At 40.5% G+C, this 22,140-nt stretch overlaps 1 protein-coding gene and 1 long non-coding RNA gene across 2 annotated transcripts in view; one reads left to right on the top strand and one right to left on the bottom strand.

The window, feature by feature from the left end:
• The window catches only part of gsg1l (gsg1-like), a 46,639-nt gene that overhangs the window by 6,200 nt on the left and 18,299 nt on the right, over window positions 1-22,140 (top strand). The window contains exon 2 of the mRNA XM_044331112.1: window positions 10,444-10,491. Within this exon, the coding sequence (XP_044187047.1) occupies window positions 10,444-10,491 (48 nt within the window). The remainder of the gene's footprint in view (window positions 1-10,443; window positions 10,492-22,140) is intronic.
• On the bottom strand, window positions 18,723-21,468 carry LOC122966790. Its single transcript, XR_006398465.1, has 2 exons — window positions 19,628-21,468; window positions 18,723-19,429 (listed from the first exon to the last, which is right to left on the bottom strand). It is a non-coding gene; the product is annotated as an uncharacterized LOC122966790 (long non-coding RNA).

The following is a 22,140-nucleotide window of genomic DNA, read 5'->3' as shown; positions in this document are numbered from 1 at the left end:
CGTAGTTACCGTGACGTCACCCTTTCGTTGGTTTCTGAAGAGCGGTTTTGAAGCTCCAAGCGAGCCGCTTCAGCCGTCGCCATCTTGGCAGCACGTGACTCTGCCTAACTACCAGCCAATCAAAAATGGGCAAAGAGGCGGGCCGAATGGCTGAAACAAGCCACCTAGCGGCTGGCGGACCTGTCACTCAAAGCAGCCATGTCCTTCATTATGCAGAACTTTACAGCTTAATAAAATTTAAACGGGTGAGTTATAAAAAAATTCACCCCCGTACAGTTGTCATGAAAGAGGAAATTAGCTACAGAGACCAGAACCGTTGTTTGTACCAGGCTGTAAACATGTTTATTTCTGCTGTAAAGTTGGGCATTTTAACATGGGGGTCTATGGGGATTGACTCGCTTTTGGAGCCTCAAGTGGTCGTTCAAGGAACTGCAGTTTTTGGTACTTCTGCATTGGCTTCATTTTACAGCCCCGGAGGTTGCTGCTTGGTTTTACCCCACAACCTCCATTTTGACAAAACTGTTTCATACAGTGGCTCAGATCCACAATTATGCTAACTTTATGACCTTGTTTTGTAGCTTACACTGACTTAAATTAACATGTAATAATGTCCAAAACTTATCTTTTTTAATTAAGATACAAGACTGATAACTTTAGTAACATGATGAATTCACTTGGCATGTTTTACTGACCACTCTCTCCATGTGCTTGAGTCCAAGATGGATCAAGTAATGTGAACTATTCTTTCTTAATTTGTGGTCACATGATTACTCTTGCTTATGGTTACCCAGATACAGGAGGTGGCTCTATTTACCCCGTTCTCCCCTACTATGAAAAGTAGTATGTAGTATACAATTAGGATGTAGTATGTAATTGGGACACAGCCTAAAGATGACATATTCTGCACATTTCAAGCTCTATACTTATATTCTGGGGCTCTACTGGAATATCTTGCATGATGTCTAGTTATACTGGTCCTTTATGCAGCCCCTCACAGCCCACTTAAGTTATTACAAGTTATCCTGAGGGGGACACAGCAATCCTTCCAATAGTTGGTGAGAATTTACTATGAATGGAAATGTTCAACTTCATCGTGGGGCTAGAGGGACGGTGAGAGAATCACCAAAGTCAGAGGGATCATCCTCAGAGGAAGGTCAAACCAATCCATCAAGTAGTTGTTGAGATATTTCACTGGAGGATAAGTGAGAAGTTTGACCTGCTGGTGGCGCTACAGGAAATGTCAATGAATCACCAAAGTCATGACAATTCATCTTCTGGGCTCCTTGAACTTTGTGCATTGAATTTACATCCAATAGATATTTCACTCTCTATCACTAAAGTCAGTAGGATTCATCCTCTGAGGAACATGAATGTCTGAACATTTCATGGCGATCCATCCAATAGTTGCAGGTTGTCTCATATAAACTAAAATTTCCTCTCAATCTGATTGGTCCCAACCATCTTCATCTTTATGGCCCTGCAGGATAAAGAGGGTTTTGATGTCACTGAGCAGAGAGTTACATTAATTAACATTTTACAGCGTGACATTTTACCCTCCCTCTTTCATTCATCCATCCACGTTCTTCTTCTTCTTCTGTGACGCCACTCTCTCTGTTACTGTTTGCCTTTAATAGAACAAAAAAACTCCTTCAAACCACCTCTCATGTTTGCTCTAAGGACATGTGAGAGGAGCAGAGAGCGGCGGCAGCACATCCTGAGGAGATGATAGAGACACAGAGCCACCAACCATCACTAATTAACATTCATTAACTTCCAAAAATGTTCCCGGCTGATCAGAACACAACTGGATTTCAATCAGCTTTCAGGCTCAGTAAGTCTTAAACATTAGTCTTTATGTATTTAAGTCACATCTAGAGAGTTTATAAAGTGCTTTTACGCAAAGTCAAAGTCTGAAGTAATAAAATAGAGAATATATTGATGTTTTGAGCTTGAATAAACAGTTTTTTCTAGTTGCTACCTGGAAGAGCAAAACAACATTGCATGTTAAAACCAAGTGATTATTGTTGTAATGTCATTTTAACCCAAACCACAATGTTTCCCTAAACCTAACAAGGTGATTTTTGTGTTTTGGAAGTCACGACAAATGTTGTCCTACAGAAAAGGGCTAAACATTTCCATGTGTCATTCTGGACCACCAGCATATTTTGTCGTTTTAATTTAGAGGATGTTTTGGAAATCTAAACCCTTTAAAAGGAAAATTGTGGTTTATTACAATCAAACCTGGATCTTATTTTCGTTGTTGTGGCAACTGTTGGTTGAGTGCATAAAGCACAACAAACTGGACAATGGGATTCAACTCCTGCCTCATGCTTCAATTACAAGTTGAATTGAGGGCAGATACAACAAAGAAACCAAATGCCACACACCGTATACTGTATAAGACAGCATGTTGACAATGAACAGTGTTCACTGCCGACATTTTCTCCATCTGTCCACTCCTGTTTTTTATGGTTTAGACGACTGACGCTTTAGAGAAAGTGGCATCTGTTGAATTTTGAAAAAGTAACAACTGACTTGAATCATGAGACAGGATATGTCTCCCCTGTGCTTTCTGCACCTACCCAAACATCCACCACAACAACAGACGGCTGACATTTAACTGAACAACAACACACATTCAGTACATTTACTTTTTATATCCGGCATCTCTCAGGAAAGTCTGCACTAGTGTAGATCAGCTGGTCTGACTGGTGTAGGGGGGCAGATGTTTGGATTGTAGTGAGAAAGTTGCTGGTTTGATTCCCACAATTGACACTTTGATACTGTAAGTTATTAAAATGTTTGTTTTTGATAATTTGGCCTCAAATTTAAAGGATGTTCCTCCACTCTGTTTGATTCTGAGATACTTTTAAAGCTGCATTGATGATTTTATTGGAGATATTCTGAAGATTGTCACCTGTCATCATGGACAGAGGGTCGACTAACTGGCTTTAATCATCTCTGGTGTTAAATTGCCCGATGATAGGAAGCTTTTCTGCTTGCTATCCAGCAATAATTTATCAGTTTGCTTATTATGCATCCTACTAAAATATCTCTGCTGTAGTTTAAACATCACGTTCCTCCTGAGAGGGAGACAACGGGTCATAATTATTATGCAAAAGCTCTCCTAAGTCAGATTCACCAAACTCTCTTAATCGCTGGTTTCAACTTGATGAACACCACCTGTTCACGAGTAGGTGATGGAGAGTTCGTCATTAGCGAGATCGACACCCCCTAATTGTGGACGACTTTCACTCACAAAACTGTCACCTTTATTATATATTAGAGGACCTGAAGAAAATTACAGCTGTCAATGCTGTGTCATCATCATCAGAGCTGTGACAGAAATTAAGAAGGTTAGATGCCAGAAAATGTCTCGCTAGTGCTGCGTTCACATCGTAGAGGATGGATGGTAAACTGTAATACGTTTTAAGCTAGTTTGACTTAAAACTTAAGTTCCGCTGCTGCCTTAAAAATGTGAGTAAACTGAACTTAAGTTGAATAATTAGTTCAAAGTCGTCTCATGAGCTGTGAAAGTAAAACTGTAAAACTGAGATAAGTTGACTCAAGTAGTAGTCACGACAAAGGGTTACAATCAGATTTATTTCCCATTTACTGTTTGAAGGATCCATTTTTCATTTAACATAAAGAAAAGTAGTTTTTGCAGAGTTAACACAAAGTCATTATGCAAGACTGCTCTCAGTGACTTTGTTAAATTAGAAGTGTACAGGGAAAGGGACCAAATTTGGTATTAATTTCCATCATGGTTTGCATTGTTTCCATTACTATGAAAAGAAAACTACAAAAATAAGAGTCTTAAGAGAGTTTTAAGTCTCAAACAATGCATGCTGGGAAGTCAGTTTGATTGCTGATGCAGGGTAGAAATGTGAATAACTTGATTACTGAGTTGGTTGTGTGAAGGTTAACAATACTTTGCATTGACACAATTACAATATATTTGATTAAATTTGTGTTTAATTACATTGAACAATGGCTAACAAAGGCTTTTCCTTTCCTCCCATTTTCTTCAAATGCATCTTGGCTTATTCAGGAAATCATACAGCCACTTGGTCATTATTATTATTATTATTATTATTATTATTATTATTATTATTATTATTATTATGTCCTATAATATTATTCTGAGCCTGAAAAGGATGTCAGAGTCATTGTACTTGTTGTCTTTCACAAACTAGTTAGACTATAGATTTTATTTAGATCGTTTATATCTAATTATATTGCTCCCTCACATCTGTTTTGTTGTTTCAGTAATAAACATATTTTAATCTACTTGTGTTATTTCATTTTATTTATATCAGTCATCCATCCTTGAGGAGCCACCTTGTAGAAGTCTGATTGTCTGTCCAGGTCCTGACTTCACTGAACTTTTAAACCTTTGTTAATCATGAATGTACTGATAGTATATCTGTAAATCTTTTGTGTTATCTTTTGCCCCGCTGCTGTCTCCTCTGTATCGAGATAGAGAGGGCCACTTGGGCAATTAAAGGTTAAATTAAAAACAGTCATGCTGTCAGTGAGGCTTACTCGCTTCATTACATCAGTACAATCTGGCACGACTGATGAAGATGCTCGTAAGCAGCTAAGCTTGATACTGTGAGGACGTTTGAACAGCAGTAATGAGAGCAGAAGAGGCTTTAGTTTGCAGAAAGTTCACTTTTCTCCTTATAGTAACGACACTGTTTTCACCTTTCAGCAGCAAATATTTAGTCCTTATAAAAAAACCCATACAGTTTCATCCACTAGGTGTGTGTCTGCAGTAGTTGCTGCTGGTGTTTTTCCCTTTACAAAGTTTTACAAAATTCACTCAGTTAAAATCCAACTGAAATCACATTTAATCATCAAGTACATTTAATCAAGCTCTCCTTTTTATCTCAGCCGGCTGGTGGTGGGGGGGGTTGTTGTTGTCTGTGTTTGACAGCTGCTGGGGTGGCGTGTCAGTGTCTGTGTTTGATTGACAGTTGCTGGAGAGTGTGTCGGTGTCTGTGTTTGACAGCAGGTGGAGGGGCGTGTCGGTGTTTGTTTGATTGACAGCAGCTGGTGGTGTGTGTTGGTGTCTGTGTTTGATTGACAGCAGCTGGGTGTGTGTGCCGGTGTCTGTGTTTGATTGACAGCAGCTGGGGATGTGTGTCGGTGTCTGTGTTTGATTGACAGCAGCTAAGGGTGTGTGTCGGTGTCTGTGTTTGACAGCAGATGAAGGGGCGTGTTGGTGTCTGTGTTTGATTGACATTAGCTGGCAGGCTACCGGTGTTACACCGTATAAAGGCAGACAAAGTAAACAAACTGCTGTAGCTAAAAGTCATGGACAGACAGCGTGTCGCTAACAGGGACTTTGAAGATCAACAACCAAACCAGCATCTAACGGGTCCAAAGTGACATTAATAGGTATGTTTACATGCTGTTTAATGTGCTGCAGCTGAGCAGCTAATTAGCTATCTAGCCTGCTAACTGATGTGAGCGATGAATGTTTATTTAGTAGCTCGTTCAAGAAGCTAAGGTGCAGGTCAAGACATGCTCATATTTGTAAGTTAGATAAGAAAGAGACTTTAGCAGGAAAGCTAGTGTGGGTTGTTGTTCGGAGTCTGTGGCTCTTGTGTTGTGTAGCAGGATGCAATCAGGCTCAGTGTGACCGTCTGCTCTGCCAATGATAGAGCGACACGTCATCGCTTCATGCAAAGATTTGATTTGCTGTATGAAAATACAATAAATCTCCAGCTTTGTAAGTGGATAATGGTCCATTATTTCGATGAAATAATGTAAAACTAGGGGGACTGCTGCCCCCAAATTAATGCCCAATAATGGCCCAACCTTTGGGTGTTGGGAACAAAAGGAGCACCGGGTGTGACAGTTTGTTTTATTCTGTGTTGTGTGTCATGATGTTGCCACAAAAAGACCCAACGTGACAGGATTTTTTATGCCTCTGTGTTTGTCATTGAACAAAAGGAGCTTAGATTTGTCTTCAACTGTGTAAAGAGATGTTACCCTCTGTGCACGCACACACACACACGCACACACACACACTTTCTTTCTGCTGACTGAGTCCACCTTCACCGCTCAGTGACCATGAAAGGATCCAGCTTCACTTTCATTCAGACAACACAGATTACATACGGAAACAAGTTGTCGGTGCCGTCAGGTGGAACAGTGAAGTTGGTCTCTTACCCGTCACCTCTGTCCTGATGGGTAAGTTGGTTGGGACTCTTGGCCAAGTCAGGGCAAGAATTTATGACTCTGCAGGTCAGATAATTAAGTGTGGACAAAGACTCAGAGTCAGTTCTTGGGTTAGTATATTTGTTTGTATGTGATTAAATTGAGGTCAATTCCATCAATCTATCTGGGTTCCTTTTAAAGTAAAGAAGTTGTATCAAACTTTTTCCTCAAAGTTGGCTTCCTCTCACCTGTCCAGTCTGCACCTGGTAGATACAGCTGACTAATGCAGACAGAGTCACAACTGCAGAAGTAATGGTACGTTAGCCGCTGTTTCACGAAACCATTCATACTCATTACAGTTGCAATTAGCCCCGAATGACATGGGATCACTGATTAAACAGACTGCAGAGCTGCTGGCTGCACAGAGGGGGGGATAATGAAAGACTGCTGAGACAGTGAGAGTGGGGACTACGAACTGAAAATACAAGAAAAGGAATTTGGAACCACCTGAAGCCTCTTTAAAATGAATCTCTTCCATTACAATCTAATAGACTGGAAGCGTGGCGATAGGGATTTTCTGGTTAATTGACATTTTGGTGTGTGTGCAGTAGGAAGGTGTAGGAATACTGATTGTGCTGTTAGTTAGTCCTTTCGTCAGGTCACAGACAAGTCCGCTCACTCTTTAATTACATTTTAGATTCATGTCCTAATCAGACGCTGCGCTGCTCACCTTTCAGCTGTAGCAAATTTTCACTGCAGCATGAACACGTTCATGTTTCCTCATCTCTCTCTCTCTCTCTTCACTTCCCTAGAGTTTTAACCTTGGAAAAAGATGAATTATAATCAGTTTTTCTCTGAAGTGTTTAACAAAAAGCATGCTGCATTGTAATATGTTTTTGTCCTTTTATTTTTACACAGATTCACATTATTTATTTCAGTTTCAGCTGGCACCTAGCTAACAAGATGGAGGATTTGGTTGACATCCAGGGTGGAATCAGGTGAACAAGCAGGATTATCAGCTCACATGCAGTGCACAGTTCACTGTTACTGACAGGTTTGACCCCAAAAGCATGAGTTCAGTTTACTTTGTCAACAGGCAAGGTCAAAACCAAACCAAAACAAATCCAACAAGGGACAGTCAAGGAATCCAAGGTCCAGAAAGAAGGCAAGCAGGGTCAAAACAGGCAGGTCAGAAAAAAAAAAACAGGACTGAAGAATACTTTTTAAGTTGGTGAAACACACAAAACAATCTGGCAGATGTGGGACTAAGACAGACTGTCCGCACTGTTATTTGCAAGTGATCAGATCGGATTTGTGTGTCCAGACATCATCAACCTATCTGCATGGAGTTGCTGTGGTAATGACGTAGGCGTCAGTAACTACGTACACTGGTGACGCAGCTTCCCGACACAGAAGCACGAGAAACAAAGATCCATCATTCCCCCCCCCCCCCCAAAAAGTGCCAGCAGACAATTTATTCCACAGACTGTTTTGTCCTTGTGAGAGGAAACTGAACAGCAGGTTATTATTTGATTGTATTTCCTCTATGTTTCATACATGTTACAAATAATGTTCTTAAGTTCAGTTCAGTGTCATTTCACGCGTTCAAATGCCTTCATGCTGCATCTATTCTAAACTTAGTGTAAAATGAGACAGTTGAGTGTTTAACAGTTAGTTTATTCTGTTGTACTTTTGTCTGAGCCGGTGAGACAAATCGTAGTTATACAGATTTCTATGTGTCAGTCTGATAAACCTTTAGAGGACAGTGTTGCTTATTCTTAATTTATTATGGTAGCATTGTTATTTTGTTTTATCAGATGTTTGGTCCGTGCTTGTGTATTGTCATATATGGTCGTGAAGAAAAACTGTTCGTAGGTTAGTTTAACTCTTGACTTTTGTTTCTATCTGAGGGTTGTTTGCTAACCTGTAAGATTAACTATAGATGTTTTAAACTCTGTACAATAGTATTTAAAGGACTGGCTGAGTGTCAACTTTTCAGACAAAGAGAAGATAGCGAGGTGGTATCTTTGTCTCCAGAAATATAATGCATTGTACTTCTGATTGTATTATTTGATAACATTATTTCATAACCTGATGATGCTCTCTTTGTGTATTTATTGAGTGATCAAGCGATTTTCCACCACATCCTCCACACCGCTCTGATGCACTTCTGTCACTCTGGATCTGATGTCGTTGTTGTGTGTTGTGTTGCGAGTGACACAAAAGACGCTTTGAAATCCGATTTAAGCATCTGGATGGAGACGCATCTATAGAAATCTGATTGGAATCGCATTTCAAACCAACTCCAAATGTGGCTTGGATACGATTTGCAAAAATTTCATGTGGTTTTTTTGCTCTCCAGACTTTCTAAAATCAATCTGGATACAATCTGGATATGCCAAAAACAGATTTGGGCTGGCAGTCTGAACAAGGCCTTAGTGACATGGCATGAGAACAAAAACCCACATGAACATAACTGAGAGTTAGTGAGATACGTGACAAGCAGGACATAAACAACAGCTGAACGAGTGATGTTTAAATCACACGCTTCATGTACGTCATCATTTAGTCTGTTTACATAACACTTTGTCGCATTTTGCTTTCATTGATACACCAACTTTTCCACCTCAATCAAGCATAAAAACTTTGATCACCAGGATACTTATTCTGTCAGTTTTCCAGTGTAAAGCGCACTATATACTCAAAATCTCCTAATTTGTATGTAGAGTATGTGTGCGACTGATTATGTGGCTGAAGAAGGGCATAAGACAGAGCACCCAATAACAATGGACCATACATATTTTCTACTTATCATATAGAACAATATACAGGTTCATTTCAGCGTCTGACTCTTAAATTAGCCTCAGTATCCGGAGAGAGCCTCTTCATCAGTTGTTTGGGCGGGGGGTTGGTTGGGGGTGCAGTGTGAGGGCGTTTGGTGTTCAGGCTAGTTATGGATGGACCTGCTCGCTGTCTGTGACACTACCGAGGCTGAGTTATGGCTCGCGTTGTGGCTGCTGATCTGTGACCTGCAAGGTCCCACTGAGCGCTGATCAACTCTCTGCAGCCTGAAAAACTGTAATGGGAAAAAAAAAGAGGATACGGCTCTATGTAAAGCACTACATAAACATGAACTCATCGTGTATGAGGTAAATAATATGAACTCACTATGAAGCATTGTTATAGATGTTAATACAACATTCGATAATTCCACTAAACACCACTTTAGTTTTCACTGAGCCGACATAAACATCACGTAGCCGGTTAATTAAGTGATGTTGCAAAGTGATGAACTTGCTCCATTTTTGTCCAAAAACTATTAAAAACAGATCAGTGAGTCACACCGCTGTACTGGGTGACACGTTCCTTCATTATGAAGAGTCTGGTCATGTTAGTTTGTTTAGAAACGCCTCCAAAGACTAATAACAGTGATCATGTTTTCAGTCTCCAGAGAGTAGTTCTGTGTAAGGCAGAAACTACTGAGCACGTGCAGGAACACGGTATTGTTTACTCCGTTAGCTTGTTGTGCCACATATCACAAACTCTTGACTTTGTCCTGAAGTCCTTTGAGCAGTTTATGTATTATAAAGTCAAACCTGCACGTGCTCAGTAGTGTCTGCCTTACACAGAACTACTCCCCTAAGAGTAGTTCTTTCACACCTAACACACAACAAGAAAGGACATTTAGCTTTATGTGACAATAATGTAAAAAAAAAAGTGCTAGCTTGGCTACCCTCGTCAGTCACGTGATCCTCTCCTTGCAGGTCATAGTCGTCTGTCGAGAGTCTCTAACTGAAGATGGTGCTACAGTATATAATGTCAGTAAAGGTGACAATGACAAACTCGTCCTGGCAGTAGAAATTGATCTGCTACAAACAAAGTGTTGTCGGATAAGATGAGCAGCAGGATGACATTCAGGAGTCACTGTGTCTGTTTGTACTGCAGTATTATTAGCTTGTATTCTTTGTAAATCGATTTGAAGCTAACGCTCAATTTATGCTTTTCCCTCCTGGTGTCTCTCCACCTCATGCATTCATTTCCATCCTTACATCCTTTTCTCCTTCTCACTAATCACCTCATCCTCTGCACCTTTCTATCTTATTTTTTCCTCTCCCTCTCTCCTTCTTTTTCTCATTCCCTCTCTCCGCTTCATTCCCAGCTCATTTCACCTTGTATTCCTCACCTTTCCCCACCTCTTTTCCTCTTCACATCCCTCTCTTCCTCCTCCCCTTCACCTCCCCTTTCTCTCTCTCTGTCTCTCTCTCTCTCTCTCAGGTGAGAAGTGTCGGAGCTTCATTGATCTGGCCCCGGCGTCGGAGAGAGGTGAGTAATGACGGTCATTAGGCATCGCCACCACTCCCTGCCGCTCCCCACCTGTTCGTCAGGCCGAGGGGGAACCAGGGAAAAAAAGGACAATATATATATTACAGTACTTTTCAGGACTCTTTTAGTGCTTGTTTGGAGTTCTCAGAAGGTTTAGCCACATTTACCTGCAGAGAAGAGGAATGTTATTTCTAATGTTTTTGCTTCACATCCAAAATTTATTTTTAAATGCAGCCCTCAAAGGTCTCTTAACAAATGATATAGGTGGATCTGGAAGCTCTGTGATGTAGTGACTACTCGGTTAATGAACTGCTGAAGCTCATACATTATCCAGTCTGGCTGGACTGGAACTGGTCAGTCATGAAAGCTCCTAGAACTTCTCTCTATTTTGTTTCTACTATTCTGTTTACTCCTCCTGGCAATATGTTCAACATTATACAACATTTAATTCAGTAAAAAGTTTTTGAAGAGGGAAAAAGAAGCTCTCAGAGCTAACAAGCATGCTTGTAAACTGGTTAACTGGTCACTGACAGAACAAAAACTTCACACAGTTTTAGGGGTGCAAATTGTAAAATTACTTTAATTGATAGTTGGCCACTTGAAGAATCAATAATCGATTAATAACTGCTAATTGAATAAATATGGTGGAGGTTTTTCTATAATAAAACTGTTTTTTAACTACTGACGTCACCTATGTTTGCCGTAAAATCTGAGTAGGGGAGGATGTTGCACAACTCTACACATTTGGGTTTTGGCTTAATAATTTTTTAAAATATTTGGAGATTAATCATGTTTTATACAAGCAACATACACACCTCTGCTACAAATAAACACTTGAAGTTTGTTTCTAGGACCTGATGTTCTTGTACAATCGCACCGAAAGTGGCAGAAATGAAACTGTGAGAGACAGACGGTTAGTTGTAACACTCGCTAGAAGAGTCTGTTTGAACCAAGCGGCAACAACCACGGCTTGAAACTGAAGCCAATGTGGAAGTCCCTGAAGATGCAATACCACTGATGGTCACTGGATGCTGGCTCCAACAAACTTTTCAACAGGTCATTATGGTCCATCTTTATATACAGTCTATGGTTTGAACACAATTAATTCAATACAATTCTATCTATATAGTGGATACTGTTTGTGGATCCATCTAAGATAGATGATATCCACACATCTATCCATCGCTCATCTAACCATCCATGTATCATGGATGGAAAGACTGATACATAGATGGATAGATATGTGTGGATATCATCTATCTATCTATCTATCTATCTATCTATCTATCTATCTATCTCCATCCATGATAAATGGATGGATAGATAGGTATGTGTGGATATCCATCTTGTCTTTCCATCTGTATCATGGATGGATGGATTGGTATCCACACCAGTCTATTTATCTATCATCCATCTATTTTTCTACCATCGATGAATATTCAAATGGATGGACCGATGGATGGAGTATAAAATATATACTGACAAGAAACTGTGCGTCAAACATTGACACAAACAGCATAGGTCAGCAACAACATATACATTGTTAATCTGAAAACTTTGAACTGTTTCAAAGTTCATGTCAATATACAGTATGTAATAAAAAAAAAGGCTTTAATCTGCCGATCATATTGGCTGACAAACCCTGAAAGAAACACGTCGACACAGTAGCACAAGACAAAAATGAACAAATTAATGATTGTGAAGGCTCAGAATAGTTTGAACTCCCTGAAATGAGCCGAGCTGCTCATTCTCATTCCTTCCCTTTCCTCTCAGTCAAATACTGGCTGCTACACCAGCGAGACAAACCAAAACCAAGGCTTCATTAGATTACCAAAGTAGTCTACGGACTAAAGACACACGTGAAAAGCATGAATTAAAAACACATTCACAAGTCTGACAGCATTTTTTGGGAACCAAAGGAGAAAAAAACCGTCAAACCTGAAAAACTAAAAAGGCCGAAATGACCAAACATGACAAACACTAAGAATGTGTTTATAAGGGTTATAAGGATTGGAACTACATGCATAAAAGTCTCGGGAGCACCCTGGATTAATTTAATGTCACTTATGGAACAAAAAAAAGGCATTAATCAGCTGACCAATATATTTATCTAGCAATATAACAACACAGTTCCATCAGTCTTCTTTTAAACACTTTTAATAAACTCCTTTAAGGAGCAGGAAGTGCTTATTTGGTTTTAGCTGGAGTAAAAAGCTCCCAGAGATTAATTTTACTCTCTGTGTAAACTGATTTGTTCATTCATTTAGTATCGTATCAGTCTTTTTTGAGATGCAAAGCACTCTTAGTCATTCACTGACACTTAACCACTCTGCCCCCAGTCACGACTCACAGGCACGGCACTTTGGGTAAGACCGATTTAATCTATACGAGAACGCTTTGCATCTATGACACAGTGTGTCCTTGTTTTTATCAAAGCGGTTTTTGTCACAGTTGTGACAAATATAATGTTCATACCCTCAGTGCACAATTCATATGCCCACCCCTCATAGAAGACACAATTCACCCACTTCCCCCCTGGGACGGAGGAGGCAAAATCTTCACTGCACAAGGCAATCCTCAGAGGACTGATTTGTTTCATTTTCCTTTTCCTTTGAACTCAAGATCTTTCTTTTGGCCTTCAGCGCTGGTTTTCTGCCTTTCCTCTCTTCTTCCTCTTTTTCTATATTGCCTGTTTGACTGGAGTGTCTGTGAGGATGGCGCTTACACCCCTCTTCTTTACCATGGCAACACTCTTCTGTTGTCCAGCCTTTGGAAAGGCCCGACGTCAACAGGGCTGAATACAGGAGTGGGCTCAGAGGGGCCTGGAGTGGGCTCAGAGGGGCCTGGAGTGGGCTCAGAGGGGCCTGGAGTAGACACTGAGGTGGTTCCAGCCTGTAAGGGTGCAGCAAAGTCATTTTCACTGAAGATTTCAGAGCTCTAGGGCCAGACGCCTGTGTATCTAACTCATGATGTGATATATTTTCAAGGGTTCCCACATGAGGCAAGGCTTTGCCAACAGTGCCAGGTAGGTCTTCATCTTGTGGTCAAGGTGCGTGTTAACTCTACCCTTGAAAGACTGGAACACTCGTGGGTACATTGAGGCGGGAAGGTCAGCAGCACGATACCAACAGACACGTGAGAAGCATCGTTATTCAACAAAAGGAGGACTTTGGACCCCTGCGATGGCTTCATTTGTTGGGCAAAATGGCGTAGGACAACTAAAACTCTTCCTCCTGCATCCATCCTTAACCACTGGCTGCACCAACAGATCCGGTGGGTCCATCACAGATAAAGTGTGCATGGAAAGGGGGAATAGAAGTCTCCTGTGCATTGACCGCGACAGCAGCAGTCACCAGGCTACCTCCCTCGACGGATGTCGTGGCCCCAATCTGCCGCAGCCCTTTGGGAGCAATTATCTTTTCTGGAACTTGCATGGTTGTAACCCCCATTTCATCCATGTCCCAGACATCTTGAGCCTGAAAAACCATGCTTGTCATATGCACTGCCCAGATTATTAAAAAAGTGCCTGTTGAAGCTTGAGGCCTTGACCAAACTGGTTGTTTGTGGCTTCCTGATGGACAATGTGTGGTTAAACTTAAGGAAAGACGTCATTCGGTCCTTTCCTGCCGTCTCAGATGTCTTCCAGGAGGGTTAGGGTTAGGGTTAGATAGGAATTGTATATTTATGTGTTTCAGAAATCGACAAACATTGTCGGATGCAATTCTTTAGCCGATGAGGATGTTTCATATGCTGTTAGACAATAAAAGCACTTAATCTGAAGCATCCCGGGGCCTTCATTGTGATTATATTGACAGAGGAGGGAGAACAAGGAAAGTGACACGTATTAATTGATTTGTACAAGCTCAGTCTTTATGTGGGTCTTGATTTATGGGACACCTGTACGCTGTCAAACATGAGGATGAGGCTTTACGTTCATGTCCGAATGTTGCAGCAGATTTTAAACCAAACGTGGAAATAAAATCACATTTTTGTTTCCATCAACCACATCCTGAAGAGGAGATAAAAAAGATTCACCTTATCAGAGGAACACAGGTTTCCTTTGCTGCTACCACCTGATATATTTATGTTACTGTACCTTCATGAATTAATTGATTTACTATTTTTCATTTTCTGCGGCCGCTATTTGTCTTTTTTTTGTTGCTGTCATCTCTGTTTTTGTTCTTATTTTTCTCTTTAGCACTTTTTCCACCTCAGTCAAGCACAGAAACAGAAACTCTTGTATATTTAGGCTTTTTTCTTTTTTTTGGTATGATGTGCAAAATAGAACAGAAGAATATATTTCTGTGTATCTGGATCCTGGATAATGAGAGAATATCTGGGGTAACGCATAAATATTCCTCTTAACGGAGGATAAGAGCAGGTTATTTCTAACAGCACGTGGTGTTTATATCCTGCCGCTAATGAAAGGAATATCTGAGCGTCCAGAAGAAAGGGAATATTTTGGTGCATGTGGGCGTAGCCTCTAATTCGCCGTTTCATGCCGAGCAGGTAGTTAATAATGAAAGTTCTCTGACGGTTTCATCTGTTAATGCCATCTGGAAGAAGAACAGGAGTGTTGCACGGAGCAGTGGTGGATGATATGATGTATTGAGCGGGGCGACCTTGCTCCTCACACAAGGATACAATATGTTAATCTGTCGTCCTTTGAGCCCTACATGCTCGCTGCTGGGTTTTATAACACAGCTGCTCCACAGTCAGCTCCAAGTTTGTTGTTAATGAAAACTGAAACAAACAAACAAGAAAAAAATCTTTATTGTTTACAAGAAAACATTCAGAGCAGCTTGGATTTAGAATTACAGAGCAACCAACAATTCATTCTAATGTTTTTTTTTTAGGAATTATTAACTGTAAGCCTCAATGTAAGTACAGATTAAAGGTATTTTGTTGTTTTTTTTACCCAGAAAAACATAAGTTCTCACATTTTTCAGCCCTGAGTACATCAAGCTCCCACAACATCCGAGTCTGTATGTAGCCTGCCAGGTGAAACTCAGGGAAAAATACAAGGAAAGTTTATTTGTATTCAAAGTGCTTTACCTAGAGAATAAAAGGCATCAAGACAGAATATAAAAGCAACACAAGGCAAAGTAAAAAGACATTTAAATACAATTAAAAGTGCTAAATTTGGAAATAAAAAGAAGCTAAAATAGTATAAGACACATAAAACAGAAGTGCTGTTTAAGATATTAATCCTACAGGGGACATATTCTCCTTTTTGTGATTTTCTGTTCTGTTATGATGTTGGATATCTATACTTAACACGGTCAAAGTTCCAAAAGTTGAGGTGAACTTGTGTAGAAATGCTCTCTGGGCTTCAACCTGCTCTGAACGCTTTGTTTGTGAAGGTTTTTGTCGATCTCGCCAACTGTTGTGGAGAAATTCAGAGCGATGGTCAACACCTCGGAGAAGAAAGCGTACAGGAGCCTTGATGTCTTATGCTGAGAATATTTATTGAAACACTCGGCCAAGTGGAGAACAGAAACAGTAAACATCAAGGTGTCTCTTCCTGTTCTCCCTCCCTGAAGGTCTGACTTTTAGTCTTTAACCTCAACAAGTCATCCAATGATATGTAAAATGAGTCTAATTGGTTCACTGGTTTCTAAACAAGGAACTGCACTTTACCTGTGTTAATTCAGGTCACGTTGCATGAAGCTTCAACATCATCAGCACATTCTGGTTTGAATGTCTGATTATGCCAATGAATCTACACATTCACCTATCTGTGCTGTCTAGGGCAGTGATTCCCTACCAGGGGTACTTGTACTAGTACTGGGGGCACTTCTGCTGTAGCCAGGGGGCCATTCGGCCCGCCTCTTTGCCCATTTTTGATTAGCTGGGAGTTAGGCAGCGTCACGTACTGCCAAGATGGCGACAGCTGGAGCGTCTCACTTTGAGCTTCAGAACCGCTCTTCAGAAACCAACGGGTGACGTCACAGTGACTACGTCCATATTTTTATACAGTCTATGCAAGCAGAGGAGATGAAATAGCTAAAACTGATGGATAAATGGTTGGAACGTTCAGCCTTCGCTGCTCCATGTGGTTGTAGTTCGAATGCAAATTTGACCAAACCAAACTAAACATCAACAGTTCTCTTGTATGGAAATATTGTGAATGAATTCAAATGAACACATTTGGAACATAAATGGTGGTGTTGATGAAGGTTCATCGGACTGGGCTGTTGGGGTCTTACAAAGAAGATTGGGAACCAGTGGTCTAGGGAGTCTCGGGCCATCTCCCTGACCTTGGTTACCGGGACAACGCAGGTTCGCTCTTTATCAGAGTGGCTCCAGTTTTCCGCAAACATCACAGAAAAGTAGTCTCAAGGAAAAGAGAACTTGAAAAACTTGCCATTTTTGACATTTTCTTAAAGTGAATGATTAATTGATTAATCTCAATCTTAATTGATAGGCTCATTGGTAATGAAACCAAAATCATTAGTTGTAGCCGTAATTTAATTCAATAAAGTCACTTAAGTGGGTGAAAATAATTCAGTGTTTCATCCTCGTTTCAGAGCTCAATCATTAAAACAATAATCTCGTTAATGAGAATCCCTGTGGGTCTAAATTCTTATTAAATCTGGATTCTTGATACGGAAACCCTGAAAAATGGTGTCAAAAATGTATCACAGGCAGAAACTCTTGACATTACGCACCATTGACACACTTATGAACACACACACACACAGTAATTAAAGATATAATTATCTCTATTTCAGATGAGGCTCGGTCTGATGAGCTGCTTCCTGTTATCAGTCCTGCAGGCTGAGTTTTATTTACTGTCTTCAGTTTAATGAAGTCTCAGAAAGCTCTGATACATATTCAATAAGACAGAAACGGGGGAAAATTGTTTTGGTCAATATGTCAATATTTTTATATTTTCCCTTACAGACATTTTATCCCCCTTGGAATTTGTTTCCGTCGACTGGTTGGAAATTAAAGCTGCAGCTAACGAGAAACTAGAGAGTGAAGTCAGACTGATGCTGCACCTCCATTAAAAATCTGATCTGTCAGTCAAAGATTCAATATTAACCATCAAGACAAGGGTGTCGTTTGCACCGAGGATGTCCCTCTCGCTTTTAAAACTTCAAGTTGACTTTCTTACTGAACTCTCTCTGGACATCGTCCTCTTAATCCAGATGACAGAAGAGAGGAGTTGATAACAATGTAAATATGTTAATCTGAGTCTTCTTCAATTATTAGTTAGTAAAGCTCAAGCAGCAACCTCCGGGGCTGTAAAATGAAGCCAATGTGGAAGTGCCAAAAACTGCAGTTCCTTGAATGGCCACTTGAGGCTCCAAAAGCGAGTCAATCCCCATAGACCCCCATGTTAAAATGCCCGACTTTACAGCAGAAATAAACATGTTTACAGCCTGGTACAAACAACGGTTTTGGTCTCTGTAGCTAATTTCTCCTTTCATGACAACTGTACGGAGGGTTTTTTATAACTCGCCCGTTTAAGTTTTATTAAGCCGTAAAGTTATGCATAATGAAGGACATGGCTGCTTTGAGTGACAGGTCCACCAGCCGCTAGGTGGCTTGTTTCAGCCATTCGGCCCGCCTCTTTGCCCATTTTTGATTGGCTGGGAGTTAGGCAGAGTCACGTGCTGCCAAGATGGCGACGGCCGGAGCGGCTCGCTTTGAGCTTCAAAACCGCTCTTCAGAAACCAACGAAAGGGTGACGTCACGGTAACTACGTCCATATTTTTATACAGTCTATGGTAAAGCTTTATTTATTCAGGAAGTCTCATTGAGATCAAGAACTCTTTTGCAAGAGAGACCTGAGAAAAGGTTACATAAAGATCACACTCACTGACATTAAATAATCAAAATCATAAATATGAAATTATGAAAACAGCTGATAAAACTTTAAAGTTCCTCAGAGGTGTACGAGATGAACCCAGGAATATAAAGAAGTTGAATTATTTCAGAAACATTATATTTTAGTCTAACAGTCTATCTGTGTGGACACAAGAGCACACAGACACAGTGACCTCTGACCTCAAGGCATGAAAGACGTCAGGAAAAGACATGGAACAGAACTGAAAACCCCAGCGTCCTCCCGCCGTCCACGAAGGGAAAATGGACAGTTTTTGGAATTAAAGACCTTGTTTTTCTTTTCAGACACAGACTGACCCAAACTGGTCTTCTACTAGCTCACCCTCTCTAGAGTCATAAACTGTGGGGGATACGTCACATTCCTTTGAGTTGATTGATTTAAAACTCACAATAAGTGTCTGATGCCACTAAAATGTATCTTCTTGTTTCAGAACATGTAATTATTTTGGTATTATGGAAATTCAAACCTATTTAGTGACCTTTTCAGTAACAACTTTTACAACAATGATATAAGAACGCGCCAGTACCACATGAGTGTATTTGATATTAACCAGTATAAGGCTAATATTTAGTCATGGTTTGCTAGTATCGTGCAGACCTTAGATGGGTTCCACTGTCACATAGTTTTAGCTACAGATTAGAAAATGCAGTTATGTTTTTTATTATTCTTTATTTAGTTATATTATGTAATATCTAAGTGTTTTCACACTGGTTTCATGATTTTTCAGCACTGACAGCTGAAATGAGCATGTAACGTCCGTCCTTCCATCCATTTTCCGCCGCTTATCCAGGACCGGGTCGCAGTAGCTTCAGACTGAGTAAGGACACCCAGACATACTTCCTGGAGGATCCCAGGGTGGTCCCAGGCCAGGAGAGATATGTATTCCCTCCAGCATGTTCTGGGTCTGCGCCGGGGGTCTCCTACCAGTTGGTCGTGACTGGAACACCTCCAGAGCGTCCAGGACGATCCTAACCAGGTGCCCAAACCACCTCAGCTGGCTCCTTTTGATCTGTCTCAGCCTTGCCAGTCATCATGTCCCGTTCGTTGCATTTCAGACGTTGGCCTCAGAAAAGAAACTCTCACCTTAGGAGAAAGACCGAGCACCATCAGCCATTGCACGCTGTTTGCCGCATGAATAATCCAGTATTTTTGTAATCTCCTATTTCTTTTTTACATGTAGTTAAATTTTTTTTGACTCTTGAAGATTGTTTGGTAAGTTAGAGCTCCAGCATCCAAACTCTGTCAGTCTGCCACTGAACACAACAAGACAGGAACACACACTGTGTTGCCTCAGCCGAGTCTCAGACTGGATTCACCCTCCTGGGAAGCAGTGAACCAAAGCGCTTCACTGAACCTGCTGCAGCGCTTCTCATCTGGCGATCACCCCGGCGACCCGAGGATCACAGAGTCCCGGCTTCGCCTCGCTCTGCGCTCCCCGGGAAGTTCGCCTCATCATCAGCCTTTCATCACCACGGAAACCGTAGGAAAACCATCTGCCTCGCTGCTGTCTCAGAGTTGATGCAAAGAGTGATCCAGAATTAAATTCTTATTGGCTTTACTGCACTTTTGACTTGTTTTTGATAACATTCACTCATTAATTCATTCATTCTGTTGGCAATAACTTACATTAATTAACCCATTCGTTCATCCATTCATTCGTTCATCCATTCTAGTTGTTTATATGTATATATGCTTAGTGGCTCTTCATCTCTGTCCCTTGGTAGTTCAGTAAACATCTTTATTTATCACCAAATCATTGTATTTGTATATTCCTTTGAAACAGAGATGGAGATCCCTGAGCTCAGAGTTTCAGACATTCATTTGATCTCATTAATTTTCCTCCTGATTAATTAATTAATTAATTACTGGAGGCGGTGCCCCTTTTAATTACGAGTGCCTGATATTAATTTCCAAGTGTAGTAATTCCCCTACAGAGGACACACACACAGCAACAAGCTTGATGAGCAGCTTCGAGTGACTTGATATTCTGTGTTTGCCCTGAGTTTCGTCTCTCAGGCGACATCCAGTCTGTCCGTCCTGCCGTGTTAGGAGAGTTTATTGGGGAACTTGGGGCGATATGTAGCCTGAGAGCGAGACTGCAGGCAACACTCAAGGCTGAACAAATTACAAATTACCTTCACTGCATGTTTTTGGTGTAACCTAAAATATATTTTTATTTACAAATAATATTTTCCTAAAACACACTAGAATTAAACATCTATGAAATAAAGGCAGTAAAGGACAGCACTTTATGTGGTAAAGATGCAATTATAACATCATGTCTTGTTATATGCTATATTTAGTTGTTTTTTTCTTGGTTGTGTCCAAATTCAAACAGCACAGACTGTTGCACATCATCCTCTCTCTCAAGTTTTTCAAATTTCCTTTATTGGCATTGTAATAATTCATTTCCAAAGTAGGTTAAACAAGGTTAAAAATATAATAACTGATATTATAAAACAGATTGTAAGAAAATACCTGGAGAAGCCCCTTGACCTTTTAGCACTTTGTTGATTTTTACACTTCTTTCTTGTTGTTTATGACATTTCTTATGAACTTGTTTACTTCCAGTTGTTACAAAAAAAGACCTTCTGTCTAGCGTTCTTTCTCATTGCACTTGTACTTGGTCAGCTACCTGAGAATTTGCACGACGGCTCTTTTGAGTCACTGTCCTCTAACTCTTGATAGCCTTGCCTCTCTTGTAAGTCACTTCGGATAAAAGCGTCTGACGCTAGACGACCTGAGACGGTTCTATGATGACAGAGTTGGTGAAGTGATGGTTAAAAATACTAATAATAACATATCCAATTAAATTTGGGTTTAATCACCATGAACGACAGACTTTAGCTGATGTGAGGCGTCCTTATTTGGTACCATTTCAAGTACTTCCGTATTATGAAGCGCTAAGTCGGATACATCGGCGCCATCAGAAAAGTTTCCCAGTCGTAAAGTCAAAATTGGCGTGACTGCTATTTACAAGTTCGAATCGCGTAATTACGACAATATGACATGAATGTGGCATTAGATTCAGTGGTGCTTTTAGCCAAATGATAACTTTAGCAATCTAATGCTAACATGACAATGCTAACATGAAGATGCTAAGCAGATATAATGTTTTACTATGTTCATTACCTTAGTTTTCGTGTGTTAGCATGCTAACATTTGCTAATTGGCACTAAACACAAAGTATAACTGAGGCTGATGGGAATGTAGTTAAATTTTGACCTGATGGTGGCGCTACATGAAAAGTTGAGGGATCACCACGGTCAGTAGGATTCATCCTTTGGGAAACACGAATGTCAGAACCAAATTTCATGACAATCCATCCGATAGTTGTTGAGATATTTCAGTGTGGAGCAAAGCAGTGGACCGACACGCTGCTCGTGTGGCTTTAAAGAAAACATCACGTCGAGGAAACGCTGTTCAGTTTACGTCCTGTTTGTTATCCTGAAGGTTTCAGCTGCTGAGACTCTGCAGGTTTGCAGTTTCTCCTTCAGACGGCCTGATAGGAGCAGCTGTCACATTAATTTTGCACCTTATCGTAAAGTGGTTAGTGATGCTTTTATCGCTGATGCCTCCAGAGGTTTCTGCTCATCCTCTCACTCCTCTCGTCTCAGCTTCATTTCTCTTTACTGGCTTTCCTCTGCCCTCTAACTCATTTTCTTTTATCATAAAAACAGGTTTTTATTTCAGATTTTTCTCTCGGACTCAGAGTTGGTGCATTATACTCAATCTGCCTGTTTCAGATTCATCACTGCTCCTCTGACTATCTATCTGTGTCTGATTTCCTAAAG

The sequence above is a fragment of the Thunnus albacares genome, chromosome 17 (assembly GCF_914725855.1).
Source record: "Thunnus albacares chromosome 17, fThuAlb1.1, whole genome shotgun sequence".
NCBI classification, from domain to species: domain Eukaryota; kingdom Metazoa; phylum Chordata; class Actinopteri; order Scombriformes; family Scombridae; genus Thunnus; species Thunnus albacares.
Note: the sequence above shows the minus strand (reverse complement) of the source record. Positions and strands in the feature narration are given on the sequence as shown.